We start from the raw sequence: 16221 nt of genomic DNA, 5'->3' as shown, positions 1-16221 counted from the left end.
AAGAGTTCTCTGCCTTATCCTCACGCTAAACAACAACAACCAAAAAACAACCCAGGCTCAGGCTGCAACAAAACAGGACTTGAACACTGAAGGAGGCTGGCGATGGTGAGGGCCCTGGCCCTCCTGCCCCTGCAGGCCCTCCCCTCAGCTCTCACCCTTCTGCTTGTGGCCATAAGAGGTTGGGTCCTAAGACAATTGCCATGTTGCTGGGTGTCATCTTGTTTATATCTTGATATTCTGACAGCTTGGATAAAAACTTGATCAAGTATCTGCAAGGAAATGAGAAAGGCCAGATTTATGTATTTACTCACTCATTTTTCATTAATTGCTATTGATCTGCAAGGGAGAGAGACACAGAGGGTTGACCAATGACGGAAAAAGACCTGCTACCTGCTGGTTCACTCTTCAAATGCTCACGGCACCTGGGGCTGAGCCAGTTCCAAGCCATGAGCAGGAGCTCAATTCTGGGCCTCCCACATGAGTGGCAGGCAGGGACCCTAGTACGTGAGCTATCACTTGCTGCCTCCGAGGGTGTGCATTAGCAGGAAGCTGGCATCAGAAGTGGAGTTGGGACCTAGCCCCAGGCTCTCTTATATGGGATGCAGGTGTCTCAAGTAGCATCTCAAACATTGTGCCAAACGTCCACCCAAGCTCCATAGCAGGTGCATTCCCCAGAACAGGTAGAAACTTCTCTTATGAAGACTCACTCAGCCTGCAATTTAAGGAAGCTGCAGCAGGTGTCCAGATGGGAAAATTCTGGATCCTTTCCGAAAACAGACGGACTCACATTCATCCAGTTAGATGTCAACATCTGCTTCACCAAACATCGCCAGAAAAATCTCTACCTTCCCTTCTGATGTAGTCTAAAATGACCTTCTAAGGTTCTTCCTTCTTTCTGAACCCTGCCACCTGCCATCCTCCCTGTGTGTCTCTCCAGCAGGGACAGCCACATGCTGGTGTGGTCCCTGAGCCTGGCTTTCTGGAAGGATCCAACAATGAAACATTAATAGAGACTTGGTACAGGGGCCCAGCATGTGCACTCAAGAGACCTACGTCCACACATAGACATAGCAGTGTTATTCATAATAGCCAGAAGGTATAAACCACCCAAATGTCCTTTCAGGATGAACGGACAGATATGTGAAATACTGTTCCTTTTCAGGAACTAAGTACAGGCACGTCCTGGCACACGGCTGAGTCTTGCAAACACTATGCTAAGTGAAAGAAGCCAGGTGCAAAAGGCCACATATGTTATTTCCTGAGTGGGGACTGTTCAGAACAGGGAAATCAGTGGCTGGCAGGGGCTGGGGTGAGAGAAATGAATAGTGACTGCTGGCAGGAACAGGGTTTCTTCTGGGAATGATGAAAATGTTCTATAATTAGGTAGTAGTGATAGTTATCAATACCAAAAATACACTGAAAAACTACTAAATTACATATTTTAAAAGGTCACAATGGCATGTGAATTATATCTATAGCTTCCCAGACTGTCACTGACAAAACACTGTGGCCTTAATTAACCCCATTTTGCTTGGAGCACTGTGAAGTAACTCCCTTGAGAGTTTTTTAACTCATCTTCCACTGGCCCAGCAGAGAGATCATCAGTGTTGGGTTCTACCATGCAGTCACTTTGGCTGTCACCATGCCAACTCTGCCCACAACCCTCTCCTGGCTGTGACTCAGCCCAAGAGGCCAAATGGGACTGGACCAGGATGCGGGACTAAGCTGAGGACAGTGCATGCACAGGCTAGCCAGCAGTCTAGGGCTGTGGTCACCAACATGCAAAAATGAGTTGTACGGATCTGCTTTTGCTCTTGGTGTTTATTTTTTAAATTGTGATGAAAGGTACGTAAGCTTTGTCCTTCAATTACTGGCAGGTTGATAGGCCAGCTGCATTCAGTACACTCACCTCCAGAACTTCACCTTCCCTAAATGGAACTCTTTGCCATTAGTATTAGTGTTACTACTAGTGCCTATCAAGCACCAACTCCCCTTGCTCCCCTCCCCTAGCCCCTGGCAGCCACCACTGTCCTTTCTGTCACGATGAATTTGACTGTACTAGGTACCTCATATAAGTGGAGTCATATGCCATTTGTCCTGTTGTGGCTGGCTTCTTTCACTCAGCATCATGTCCTCAAGGTTCATCCACACTGGAGCAAGAACCAGAGTTTCATATCCACTGCCTGGATGCACTGTATCTTGATTATCCACCCACAGACGCTGCGGTTGCTGCCACCTTTTGGCTCTTGTGAATAATGCTGCTATGAACTCCAGCCAGCAGATACCAGCTCCCTGCTTTCCACCTTTCTGAGTATACACCCAGAAGTGGAATTCCTGGATCATATGGTAAATCTACATGTAACTTTTGGAGAAACTGTCAAACAGTCACTCAGGATTTTTTTTTTAAACAGGAAACCAGAAATCATCAGGCAGATGGCAACAGGCACTCAAGCTGAAAATCTGCATCCAAAGAAGCTTGGAGAAGTGGCTCGGGGTCAGAGGGGTGCTGGCAAGATGAGGTGATGGGGAAGTGAACTATGTGGAGGACCAGAAACCCAGAGCAGCGCAGGAAGGAGAATCAGGTAAGACGGCCAACAGCTGGGTCTCACGGATGCTGGAGCAGGAGAATCTTCTCCTTGCCTTGCCTCCTGGGGACAAGCTCAAGGACACTCTGTCTCCTCCAGCTGTAGCACTGGTCAGCTTCTCCCAGGTGTCCACAACCACCTGTCTTTACCATAGCTGGTGTTAATCTCTGCTCCTTACAAATCAAGGAACTGAATTAGCCAATGGTAGGTAGTTAGGCAAAGCCTCCAAAGTCACATTGCTTCTTCGAGCTGGTTTCCTTATCTCTGAGGGTGGCTGGAGGTTTAAAGAGACCATGCACAGTAAAACAATACGCCCTGGACACCATATAGTGCTGTGCGTGCTGGTTACCATGACTCTGAGCTGGGAAGTCATGGGTTAAATAAACGAGCTCCAAGTGTCTCCAGCCTCTACTCACCTGATGTTGTTGTGATTGGCCTTGGGCAATTTTTCACAAGCATTCCACAGAGCCTGAAGCCTCTTGTCTTGGTCCTGGATACTGGGAAATTGATAGGAAAGGCCATTGGTTGAGCATGAATCAATGAAATCTTATTTGTAATCATATATTTTAAAAATATTTTCTCATTTATTTATTTGGAAGGAAAAGCAACATACACACAGAGAAACAGAGAGAGATCCTCCATCCATATGACCCCAAGAGCCAGGACTGGGCCAAGCTGAAGACAGGAGCCATGAACTCGATCCTGGCCTCCCATGTGAGTTGCAGGGGCCCAAGTACTTAGGCCATCTTCCAGTGCCTTCCCGTGTGCATTAGCAGGAAACTGAACTGGAAGTGGAGCATGTGGGACTCAAATTGGGTTTCCTATATGGGATGCTGGCATTTCAAGTGGTGACTTAACCTACTGCATGACAACACTGGCCCCACGTTAGCAATCATATTAAATATTGTTATATATGATAAGGACCCAATCGTTGTAAGTGGTCATAGTGGCAAGTTATTATTATTAAAATAAATTCTTGGCTACTATTATGTCTCCATGCTCTCCTGTCTTGTCCAATGCTATTTTGGCAAAACTTCCTCTGAACACATCCTATGTCCCAGGTGAACCTGTGCCAGGGTAGCAAGCGACAGCAGGAGGGCAGAGGCCAGAGAGGGCTCTGAAGTAGCAGCGGTGAGGTCATTAGAGGACGCAGGACACCAGTCAGGGAGCCGAACCCTGCCTGCACACAGAGGAGGCAACCTGCTGCCTAGTTCAGTGGATGTTACCCACTGCATAGCCAGTTCCTGGGCTGCTGGCACCTAACAGGTGCTCGATAAATATCTTCTGAATAACTAAATTCTAGGAACTCAATATAGACATAAGGAAATCTTCCTTTCAAGACATAGTTTAAGGAACGGATAATCTCCAAACATTCTATGAAAAGATTTGTTCTACGAGTTTAGTTATAAGCCCTCTTAGAATTTTTTAAAAGTACTTAAAGGATTGCATTTTTATATCAGTCTCCACCAAGGCCTTTATGGTCAGGAGGGCCTGATGCGCAAAGGGCCTCTCCTCCAGAAAAGCTGAAACATGAACATCAGCAGGAAGGCACCAGCTCTGATGCCTGGACTGGGGTCCATGACAGGGGCGTGGCACAGCAGGTGCTGGGAGAGATCCTGACCAAGGTGAGAAAAATTCCCTTTCCACCTGCTCCATCCTCCCTAGCCTCCTTGGAGTCCTGGGCTTTGCTCCCGTCTGAGGCTGTTCCCTCGGGCTCATCCTCTTGGGAAGGGGACAGCACTTGTAGTGCACGTGTTGTGTGCTTGTGTGTGAGTTACCAATTAGCTTCATGAAAGTTATTTCTAACAATTCCAGATAAGGGTCAAGACTCCTGTGCACTCCCTTGTTCTACTCTTTTCTCCAGTAGCAATCCCTGCCATTCACTGTAGGAGCCCTTCCAAAGCCCTCTTTTATACATTTACACACACAGGAGCTCAAAAAATTTCCAGACTTTTGGGTGTGCTGAGTATTTATTTTTGTTTTTACAACAGACAGAGTAGCATATGTGTCCTTATTAGCTTGTGTCACTGGACAATCAATCCTCATCTACTGTCACACTGGCATGAACAGCTCCACTGACTTTTCACTTTCTCCAGGATACCTCCATGGTGCAGGCACAGCACAGTTTATGTAGCCACGCCCCCACTCCCCATCCCAGTGAACCTTGGGCAATGTCAAGGTTTCTGCTATCCCAAATAATGCTGCAGTCCACATCCTGGTACATGTCTCTTTCAGTGCATGTATAATCATTCCCTCATGACAGATATCAAGAGGTGGAGTAGACTACAGCTTACAAGCTTTCATAATTTCCATAAACACCCATGGATGCAACCAACTGCAGATCATGTACTATGCAGTTAGGAGTAGGGTGGTTATGTCTGCACAATACATACAGCCTTCTTTTTCTTGCCATTATTCCCAAAACAACAGAGTATAACAACCACTTATATAGCACATACACTGTATCGTAAGGTAATCTGGAGATGACCGAAAGATGGCTTACGCAGGAGGCTGTGTGTGAGTCCAATGCAAACACGACCCCTTTTTATATAAGGGACTTGAGCACTTGCAGATTTGGTACCCGAATGGGAATCAACTCTCTGTGGACACTGAAGGACTGTACTTCCAAACACACTGAAACGAGTCACTCCAACACAAAGGGCACTCACTTGGAAGCCTGGATCCACTCGTCATAAAGTTCGAAGGTCATAAGAGGTTCTGGCAACTCTCGGAGGTAAGATTTCAAAGCTCCTGGGCAGGAACACAGGATTGGCAGTAAGATATCATGACATGCCAGACACAAGTTCTACCAGCCTGCAGCACCCGTGTGGGCTCCATCAAGGGACGGGCTCCCAGGCCAGGACAAGGTCAATGGTGGCTTCCCTCATGAGTGCACCCAGGGCTCTGGCAGTGGGATCTGGGGTGACTACAGCACTGGCCTCCTTCCTCCTATGTCTCAGCAAGCTGTGGGGAAGCCCTTCCTGCAAGCAGGCCTGAATCTGGGTCCTGGTGGACACGTCTGGAGCATACCAGGAAGCCACGGACCCAAGTGTCCTTGCTATGGAGCCACGGCACCTGCACCCCACCCTTCCCTCTGAGCCTCTGCAGCAGGCAGGATGTCCTCGCCAACAGGCTGTGGGGCGCACCTGCAATGGCGTGGGGGTCCGCTGAGTACTCCTGCACGTCCACCACGCAGCAGTCCAGGGCCGCTTTCAGCTTCTTCAGCTTGGAGGCAGAGGGAGCTACACGGAAGAGTCCCTGCCAAAAGACAGAGGGTCACTGACAGCTTGTACTCCACCACACACAAGCAAGACAATCAGATGTGGAGTTTACCCACTCACTCTTTGCCTCCCTAACTCCAACGTGCACTTTGCCCAACATCATTTCCAATACTGTAGCTGCCTGTTTTCTATATATCTCCCCCCTGCCCCTTCCAATATAAGCAATGTCAGAGCAAGAACTGGGTCTTACTATGGTGGCCCCAGGGCCTAGGGGAGAGGTTGCTCATCCTATTGGTTTTGTATTTGTTGGATCAACGAACACTGGGTACTTAGACTTCTTGTTCTTGTATACTTCAGTGAATTTTTTAAAAAAATATTTATGGCCGGCGCCGCGGCTCAATAGGCTAATCCTCCACCTTGTGGCACCGGCACACCGGGTTCTAGTCCCGGTCGGGGTGCCGGATTCTTTCCCGGTTGCCCCTCTTCCAGGCCAGCTCTCTGCTGTGGCCCGGGAAGGCAGTGGAGGATGGCCCAAGTGCTAGGGCCCTGCGCCCCATGGGAGACCAGGAGAAGTACCTGGCTCCTGGCTTCGGATCAGTGCGGTGCACCGGCCGCAGCGCACCAGCCGTGGCGGCCATTGGAGGGTGAACCAACGGCAAAAGGAAGACCTTTCTCTCTCTCTCTCTCTCTCTCACTATCCACTCTGCCTGTCAAAAAAAAAAAAAATTATGTATTTATTTGAAAGGCAGAGTTACACAGAGAGAGAGAGAGACAGAGAGATCTTCCACCTGCTGGTTCCCTCTCTAAATGGCTGCAATGGCTGGGGCTGGGCCTGGTTGAAGCCAGGAGCCTGGAACTCCATCTGGGTCTCCCATGCGGGTGGAAGGGGCCCAAGCACTTGGACCATCCTTTGCTGCTTTCCCAGGTGCCTTAGCAGAGAGCTGGATTGGAAGTGGAGTAGCTGGGACACAAATGGGTTCATACAGGATGCTGTGTGTAGCTACATTTTTACAACCAAACAAAACCTATGTCCTCAGGGAAGGGCAGACTATGGCTGGTTTGAAGCAGCTTCCTTCCACCCCCCCACCGGCCCATTGTTAAAGAGTTACTTCAGAATCACTGCCACTCAGCGAACCACGTAGCAAAAGCATGCTTCAAAGAGAAAAAAAAAGGAGGAGAAGGGAAGACTGGCGGGTCAGAGCTGGAAAGGAACCTCCAGGTTCCAGGCTTCTGTTTCGGCTTCTCTGCTGCAGCCCACGGACTGGAAAACCAGCTGTGGCCACGCCTTGCCCCTTTGACTTTCACAGCCATTCACACTTCCACATTCCTTTAGGAGGAAGTGGTCTTGGAATTTCTGGTCTGCAAAGATAGCTAGCCTGGTTCTCAATACAGCATAGGTCAGATCAAAACAGATGGCTAACGGGGTTTCACAGAACATCATGGGAGTTCTCTCCGGCTGGGCACTCTCTCTCTTAAATAAAGAACTAAATATATTTTTTAAAAGTGAAAAACAAAAACAAAGGGCCAGAGAAGGGCTATGAGGTTGTGGTCAGGCTGACCGAAGACATTCTTTTCCAAGCTGGGGGCCACCTGAGCATATCTGCTGGCAAAGGGAAGGATCAGGTGTGAAGTATGGAGGAAGGCCAGGGTGTGGCCGGGAATGAGCTGTTGGAGCTCATTCTTCAAGAAGCAGTTTACACTGACCAGAGTGTCAGCAACAGCAAAAACTTATTGTTCCCTTCTGCACAGAATGAGATCGTGTTTCTAAAGCATGTCTCCATCCCTTAGGGATACACACTGCAGTATTACCAGTGACATGATGTAATATCTGAGATTGGCTTCACAATGCCCCAGGCAGGGAAAAGGGGGCAGGGTAAGAGAGGCAAAGAATAAACAAGATGGACCACACCCCAGGGGAGAGGCTCAATCTTATCTTCCTATGTTTCTGCTTCCCCACAATTTAGACAGAAAAGGCTGGGGGAGAGATAAGATGAGGCTACCAGCTCTCAGGGACTGTAGAGATTGTCTCATTCTTAAATCGATAACAAATGTGAAAATGCCTGACACACAGAAATTTCTTTTTGTTCTTCCCCAAAAGAAGATCATATTTATCCCCATTCCCTCCTGAACACCCAGCATCTCGCACAGGTGTGGCTGTAGACAGCGGCCAACACACATTGGAACATTTGGTGGCCCCCTACCCTTTTCCAGCCCGTCCGCTGTCCACGTGACCCAGTGCTGACTCAGGGGCTGCTGGCCTGTTTAGGGCTCATCAGGCTACTGGTCAGTCTTCCCTGGCAAGGTCCTAAGACCCCTCTGCAGCTCACTGTGTCAACTTCTGCTCAGTCGTTAATGCATAGCATGCCCGAAATACACAGACTGACCGGACAGATCAAAGAAAGGTGGAGTGAGGACGTGAAAATAACCTCTGGGAGGAAGCAAAGACAAGATTCAGACCCCTACGAAGTGATTTCCACAGCAATGAAATATCAACGGCCACCAGTTTCTCCTGGGGCCTTGTATACACATGGCTCTGCAAATGGTCTTCTCGTATTTCTATTGATATTTCCAGGATCTCGATGAAAGAGTTGTGATCGAAATGATAAAAAGCTCTATTTTGAAAATTAGGGAATTTACTGAGCAGAAGGAGGAAGAGAAAAAGAACAGGAGTGGGAAGGAAGAGGAAGAGGGGAGGAGGAAGAGGAGAATGAACAAGAGAGCCACAGGAAGAGGAGGAGGAGGGAGAGGAAGAGGAGGCAAGGAGGAGGAAGAAAAGGAGAGGAGTAAAAGGAGGAGGAGGAGCAGGTGGGAGTAGATGATAAGGAGAAGAGGAAGAAGAGGAGGGAGAGGGAGGAAGAGGAAGGAGAAATGGTAGGGTAGCAACAGCAGCAGCATCGAAATCATGAGGTCATGTCGAATACGAAGAAAGAGGGGTCAGAACACGGCCAGATTCCTCATGTCCAGACCACATCGGTCTCCCACAATCTCCCACTCTCCCTGTAAAAGTGGAGGCTCAAAAGACTACATCAGTCTCCCACAATCTCCCACTCTCCCTGTAAAAGTGGAGGCTCACCGACTACATTGGTCTCCCACAATCTCCCACTCTCTCCCTGTAAAAGTGGAGGCTCACGAGTGAAAGCATGACAGGTAGTGCTCCGTGGCCAACATGATCAGAACACTCGGCGGCCCCCTTCCCTTTTCGAGCCCGTCCGCTGTCTACGTGACCCAGTGTGAAATCTCCTGGAGGAGCAGCCCCGCGGGGACCAGCCAGGCCGTGCCCACACCCAGGTGTGGCTTCCCCAGGCCAGGGTCGGGACCAGGTGGGGACGACATGGGGGTGAAGCTCTCCTGGAGGAGAGGCCCGCGGGGACCAGCCGGGCCGTGCCCACACCCACCTCCTCCTGCATCCCGCACTCGAGCAGCATGGTCACGCACGCCTCAATGGGAAAGGCGATCTCCCGGCCGCTGATGCTCAGGTGCTCCTCCAGGGGCTTCCCGAAGGATGGCTTCTCTACCCAGGCCTCTGAGGGTCAGCAGCGAGAAAGGGACGGTCAGGAGCTGCGGACTGTCACCCATGCCAGAATCTATCCTTTTGGCCACCCGGATCTGCCTATGGCCGTCAGGGAAATGGACACTCGGGTGAGCCTCTGCTCCATGGTGTGGGGAGGATGGGGTGGACTAGAGAGAGTGGACAGCCAGCCAGCTGTCTCCAGTCTGACGGGTCCCCACCCAGGGCTGGCGTGTGTGAGTACGCTTGGCTGTGCTGGAACTGGATCAAGGCACCTGCTCGTGGCGCTCTAGCAGCTAATGGGGCCCTGACTGTGTGGGGCAGAGCCTCAGGGTGCACAAAATACAGGGAGCTGCTCCGCCTGGGGAAGGCAGGCAGGTTCTTTTCCCCTCTCCAAGGAAAGTCTGCACTTACCCTGTTGTGCTTTTATCTGAGGCAACACAGCCTGCAACAGCGTCAGGGACTTTCTGTGGTATTCAGCTTGCACTTCTATGAGCTGGAGAAACACAAGGACAAGCATTAAGCTCTGGTGAAGAACAGCAACGTGCACAGAGTAGACTGCACATAGGAGCTTGTGCTTGGGGGAGGAGGCCCTCGAGCCCCCGGCCCCCTCCTCCGATTGGCTAGGGAGACGGGGATGCTTCCTCATTAGCTTCCGCAGCCAAGGAGTGGAAGCATGGGAGGCAGGAAGCAGGAAGGCCAGGAAGGGGCTCCCTGGAGCAGGAGCATGGCTTAGGGAGGTTGGCACTCCATGCTCAAAGCAACAGGCAGCACAGAGAGGTGCACATAGGAGCACAGAGATGGAAAACACACTTAACAATTCAGCTGCCTGCAAGAGACAGATGCCTTGGCCTCTGCAAAGTTAACTCTGATCAGGGAATCTGTGGCCTGATCCACGTCCTCTTCCAGCCCCCTGACAGGTGGAACTCCTTTGGCTACAGTGATACAGCCCAAGGGGTGTACTGTTTGGAGCACCCCATTCATTTAAGAAACAGCTTGAATGATGCTAAGAGCGGATTAAAACCCGAAGACAACTCACCCCTTCCCCCCTCCAGATTTGGGCATGTACGAGGGGAGGGGAGGGGATGCTTGGTGGGCAAGATAGACACTCCTCAAGTAAAACTACAGTAATTTGGCTTTTTAAAGAAAGAAATCAGAATACTGAAACACACGGCACACAAAGGATACTCAGGGAAGTCTAAGGGAGCTTGGCATATCCATGATTTCTGTAGTTCTAGAACCTCTACATTAATTAGCTTGGCATATAAATAAATAAACGATTGAATACATTTGGATGAATACTCCTGTTTCCAAATGCACATTCCAGGTTGGAAGCACCGTGTATCCATTCTTTGTCTCCAGAGTGGAGGGGGAGTCCTCAAAACTGCTGGGTCATTCCCGAAAATGCTCAAAAGTGGCTGCTGGTCCACAGCCAGGCCTCTCTACCCCATGAAACATTCTAAGAGTGTTCAGCCTCGCTCCTCTTTTCCTTTTATTCCTTAACATTGCATCCGCTCAAAGAACTTTCAGGTTGCAGGGTTTTACACTCAACTTTAAAAGCAGGTGAGTTTAATTGTTCTTTATTTTGTATTTTTTGGGGGTCAACTTTTGGTTGTTGTTATTTGTTTGGTTTTGTTTTAAACTTGCCTTGCATTCACCTGGGTCCAGGTAAATTATCTGGACCAGACTATTTAAGTTCAGAAGACTTAGATGCTGCGTCTTCCGGTTACTCTACCTGCTCAATCAGTTTTCATGGATAAAAAGAGGCAAACAGGCTCTCTCAACCACTGTTCACCTACCGGTGACTGTCTCTGACAAAAATCTAGACGAAGAGAAATATGTGCTTGGGGTAGGGCATACATCCCCCTATTCCTCTCGAGTCTCTTGTGATCACAGATCATGGATTCTCAACACTGCTCCTGCTGACATGGGGGCCAGATAATCCTTGTACTGTGTACTGCAGGGTGCTGAGCAGGATTCCCGCCCTCTTCCCAGGAGATACCAGCAGGACTCCCTCATGGGTGCTGACAACCAAAGCCATCTCCACATGTTCTCATATGTCCCCTGCAGAAAGGGGTACAGCCTGTGCTCCAGACGGAGAACTGCTGCCCTGGGTGACGGGGCTCCCACAGTCCTCACTGATACGGCGGGGTTTACTGGTAGGCGTTTTATGAAATGCATACAAGGAGTGACAGATAACAGGACAGAGTCACAGTCACGGTCAGAGCCATACCCTTTTCCACGGTGTGCTCAACCAGCAGCCCCCAGTTCCTTGCCCGTATTCCCTTGTTGTGTGCACCTTGACTCTTAGGAACAGACTTCCGGCAGCCTCACCTTTTTGCACCCTTACCGTTTGGAAGTAGTTTGCATAGTCAATTTCTTTGGCCACAAAACTGTACATGTCAGCGGAGAGCTGGTCCTGTGCAAGGGAAAATACACAACCAAGGTGAAACACAAAACAGAGAGCGGCTAATGCACATCAGAGGAGAAAGAGCCACACAGGCTCTTTTATCTCATTTTTAATATTACTTGACGTATTGCAAACTTTCCCCACGGGCATGCCTATCTTTCCCAATCATGGCTCTGGAGAGCAAGTATGAAACCAAGGATTCTAACGCAGGGGTCACGTCTAGTGTTAGAGCGAAAGCTGGTAGAGGGAGGGATCTGTGAATGCGCCCCTGCCCCCATTGTCTGGCTTGCACCACCGTTCTGAAGCAAGCCCCAAGTGCTGCTGCTGTCTCCACGCTGCCTTTTCTTCCTGCTGATGATTCTACTGCTCTGGCTTCATTCACTGTCAACACTGAGGAACGCACCACAGACACAAGGGGAGAGCAATCTGGAGGAAGCTCGGATATGGCAGGTGCACCAGGAGGGGGCTGTTGACTCAGAAGCTGGCAAATATGTGGATTCATCCAATATTTTACACAAATCTCACTGTGCTAACAATCAATCCTTCACCACCCAGCTCTCCATGGGGCTGAGTGGCTACGGCTTAATGTCGCACTGGAATCTGAAATGTTTTGTCCTCTCTCGTGTGATAGTATTCAGTTCCATGGTAACATCCAAAGCGTGGGATAATCAAAGTGCATTTGGGGCAGGATGTCGACGGAGGCACTGCTTTGCACGAGCCGTATGATGTCTAAGGCTCTTCCCTGTTCAGTGGCCCGAGGCTGACAGCCCTTCAGAGATATGTTAAGGAGAGAAGATGTACATGATCAGCATGCATATGACAACAGCACAGGAAAGTCAACATAGCTGCTGAATAAAAGAGGGTGGGCAGCTGCATGCTTTAGGGAGAGCCTGTTCAGGAAATACAGCAACCTCATAACCTTAGCTTCTCCAGCTGCCAGTTAAGCCACGTCTCAGCAAGAACACTGGGATGTGCAGAAGCAATCTGTCTGCTTTCCAAGATCCGTGACAGGCATGTAACGACTGGGGACATCATTCAAGAGTTCTCTGTACACAAGGCGACAGAGCCAAGCGACAGAGCTAAAGGAGGCAGTCTGTTCTCTGGAGAGCTCAGAGCACAGATTAGACCACGCTGTGCTTCAGCAAGCCCTTGCAGAGAGTGAAGAACGAGTGAAACCAATTACCATTCACTGAGAGAAGTCCAGGTGCCAGGCACAATGTCACAAAGATCGCTAGTCTCACTCTCATGGGTAAGGACTGATTTCCTGACTTCAGATCAGCAGGCCACAGAGTTCAAGGACAGGATTGGTCTGTTCTTCTCTGTCTCAAGGCACTTAGCATATTAGGGGCTGATTTACTACTCGCTAAATGAACAAATGAGGAAACTGAGACTCAGAGACAGTGAACTTCCCAAAGGATAAAACAGGCTTAAGACCACTACAGATCTCTTTCCCCAGAGGATCCTTTAAATGAATGCCTCTGAGAAACTGGTCTTGTCTGGAATCAACCTCAACCACCATCCCTGTAGCAAGCTCTGTTCCAGAGATTTCCAACACCAGCCTGGTAGTTGGGAGGGATACGGTTCAAGTTGGGGGTGGGGGACAAAATGTCTCCAGTGACAGAAATGATCCGGCAGATGGAGGAGGGGACGGGAGACACTTTGAAGGTGCAGAAGCTGCATCCATTGCACCTGCAGGTCCCATCACTCACACTCCTCCAACAGAAGAATCAGAACAATCTTTATGTGCCTGCAGGAAGACAAAATGGTGCTCCGGGCCAGCGCTGTGGTGCATCGGGTTAACACCCTGGCCTAAAGCTCCGGCATCCCGTATGGGCTCAAGACCTGGCTGCTCCACTTCCTATCTAGCTCTCTGCTATGGCCTGGGAAAGCAGTAGAAGACTACCTAAGACATGGGCCCCTGCACCTGCGTGGGAGACCCGGAAGAAGCTCCTGGCTCCTGGCTTCGAATTGGTGCAGCTCTGGCCATTGCAGCCAATTGGGGAGTGAACCAGTGGATGGAAGACCTCTCTCTCTCTCTCTGCCTTCCTCTCTGTGTAACTCTTTCAAATAAAATAAATAAATCTTTAAAAAAAGAAATAGTGCTTAAAGAACTCTGTATAATTATTTATAGTTAAATTTTAAAATATTAGAAAGATAATGAATTGGGATATTAGTGCTTCTGATATACACTGTCAAATATCGCATCAAAAACATCAACATTTATGCTATAAAGAGTAATCACAGTGTTTTATATTCCACAATAAGTTTTTACTATTTAATCAGCATTAAATATGAGGGGGCTTCAAAAAGTTCATGGAAAGATGGAATTAAAGACAGTATGAATTTTCCACAAACTTTTTTTTTTTTTTTTTTTGACAGGCAGAGTTAGATAGTGAGAGAGAGAGAGAGAGAGACAGAGAGAAAGGTCTTCCTTTCGTTAGTTCACCCCCCAAATGGTTGCTATGGCCAGCGCGTTGCGCCGATCCAAAGCCAGGAGCCAGGTGCTTCCTCCTGGTCTCCCATGCGGGTGCAGGGCCCAAGGACCTGGGCCATCCCCCACTGCCCTCCCAGGCCACAGCAGAGAGCTGGACTGGAAGAGGAGCAACTGGGACAGAATCCGGCACCCCAACCGGGACTAGAACCCGGGGTGCCAGCGCCGCAGGTGGAGGATTAGCCTAGGGAGCTGTGGCGCCAGTCTAACTTTTTAAAGGCCTACCATAAAACAGAATGGATATAGAGAATATATTCTTAATTTGTACTTTTTGATCAAGAGGTTCACTGACTTCTAGATTTATTAGCTCTTTGTCAATTCCCTTTATTGTCCATTGTCAATTCTTTGTCAACATTGAATATACATTTTCAGTTCTCACCTACATTATGAGATTTGTAAGTGTTCTTTATAGTGACCAGACCTTTAGTTTTATCAAATTTCGTGAATAGTCTCCTCAATTTGCCATTTACTTTTTGGCAACTTTATTTTTTTTGAGGTTTTTCAAAAATAGCTCTTACATGTGGTAATATTTATTAAAATTTTCTCCATGATTTCCTCTTTTAGTAATATGCTTAGGGCTTCTCAAACAACAATGTAAATGCTCATATATATATATACAAGTACTTCGAAAACCTCAAGGAAAACAGAATTGGAAACTTACTTTGGTGAAAAACTTATGAAAGTTATACCTAGTTTCATAATACATATTTTCTGTGAACTGTATCAAGACTTGTCATACACATAGATTTAAAAAAAATTTTGTTACTAAAAGGTATTTGCACTGTCCTTCAAGCAAAATAATGTTATTTGAAAGAAAACTTGAATTAGTTGTAAATGATATTGCATATTCCTGGGCAATCACTCTAAAAAAATCAGAAAGAAAGAGGTATATAATCAATGTGCTAAGAAAAGAAAGAAAAATAAATCACAAAAAATGTTCAATTAAAATCATAAATGAGGGGCCAGTACTGCAGTGCAGCCAGCTAAGCATCCACTTCTGACACCTGCATCCCGTAATGGAGCACTGGTTCCAGTCCCAGCTGCTCCACCTTCAACCCAGCTTCCTGTTAATGTACCTGGGAGACAGAGAGGATGGCTCAAGTGCTTGGGTCTCTGCTACCTGTGTGGGAGACCCGGATGGTATTCCTGGTTCCCACATTATTTTCCTATTAAAAAAAAAAAAAAAAAACAAAAAAAAACAAAACTTTCCTAATCCCATTCAGCTCCTGGTCCACCTTGAGGGTTTTGCCTGACCTTTGGGAACTGAAATACACAGTCCCTAGAGTTTTACTGGGGGCGTCTGGAACTTCCTGAACCTCAGTTATGTCATCCTTCTGTGATGATGATGACAGTGATCCCTCTGAGTTTGGTGACGATCAGGGAGCATCTCTGTTTATCATGTGCTCTGTCCTGTAGTCTAGGGAAATGACACAGCGATGGCCAGCCTCCTTTATGGAACTACTGTCTGTCAGGGAAGAGCCTACCAGTGCCTCAGGAAAAGTCCATCCCACGGGAAGCTCCGCCACCTGCTGGCTCCCTGTTGAGTGTGGCACCTGCTCACCCTCAGACCTAGCAGGGTGGACTCTTCTGGCAACAGGGGTTCCAAGCAACATCAGCGCCCATCAGCTATCCAGAGTCTTCCAAAGGAGAGGGCAGTGATGAGGATTCCATGCACTTACTTCCCATAACATGGGTGAGCTTTGTAGTAACAGTTAAGGGCCAGACTCACTGCTTTTAGTTGGACATTGTACGTGCATTGTGAGGAAGGCAACCCGGACTAGACTTCAGCCTTCGGGTGGCCACCTTTCCCGAAGTCAGGCTTGACTTTTCAAACAGCAACAATTATACACTGGAGGAAAGTGAAGTGGAAGAGACACAAATTAAGAGAGGGAGGGAGGGGCCGGTGCTGTGGCATAGTGGGTAAAGCCACTACCTGCAATGCCGCATCCCATATGGGTGCTGGTTCACATCCTGGCTGCTCCACTTCCATTCCAGCTCTCTGCTAA

General features: G+C 48.5%; 1 protein-coding gene across 10 annotated transcripts in view; it reads right to left on the bottom strand.

Moving 5' to 3' along the window:
• Positions 1–16221, bottom strand: part of ARHGAP44 (Rho GTPase activating protein 44) — a 188382-nt gene that overhangs the window by 31164 nt on the left and 140997 nt on the right. For all 10 annotated transcript variants that reach the window (XM_008270707.5, XM_051825171.3, XM_051825168.3 and 7 more), the window contains 7 exons: positions 11665–11733; positions 9729–9810; positions 9202–9329; positions 5732–5843; positions 5255–5336; positions 3002–3082; positions 156–269 (listed from right to left, as the gene is read on the bottom strand). In XM_008270707.5, coding sequence (XP_008268929.1) covers positions 156–269; positions 3002–3082; positions 5255–5336; positions 5732–5843; positions 9202–9329; positions 9729–9810; positions 11665–11733 — 668 coding nt within the window. The remainder of the gene's footprint in view (positions 1–155; positions 270–3001; positions 3083–5254; positions 5337–5731; positions 5844–9201; positions 9330–9728; positions 9811–11664; positions 11734–16221) is intronic.

This window comes from Oryctolagus cuniculus, chromosome 17 (assembly GCF_051225735.1).
Source record: "Oryctolagus cuniculus isolate XC-2025 breed Fujian yellow rabbit chromosome 17, ASM5122573v1, whole genome shotgun sequence".
Lineage (NCBI taxonomy): Eukaryota > Metazoa > Chordata > Mammalia > Lagomorpha > Leporidae > Oryctolagus > Oryctolagus cuniculus.
Note: the sequence above shows the minus strand (reverse complement) of the source record. Positions and strands in the feature narration are given on the sequence as shown.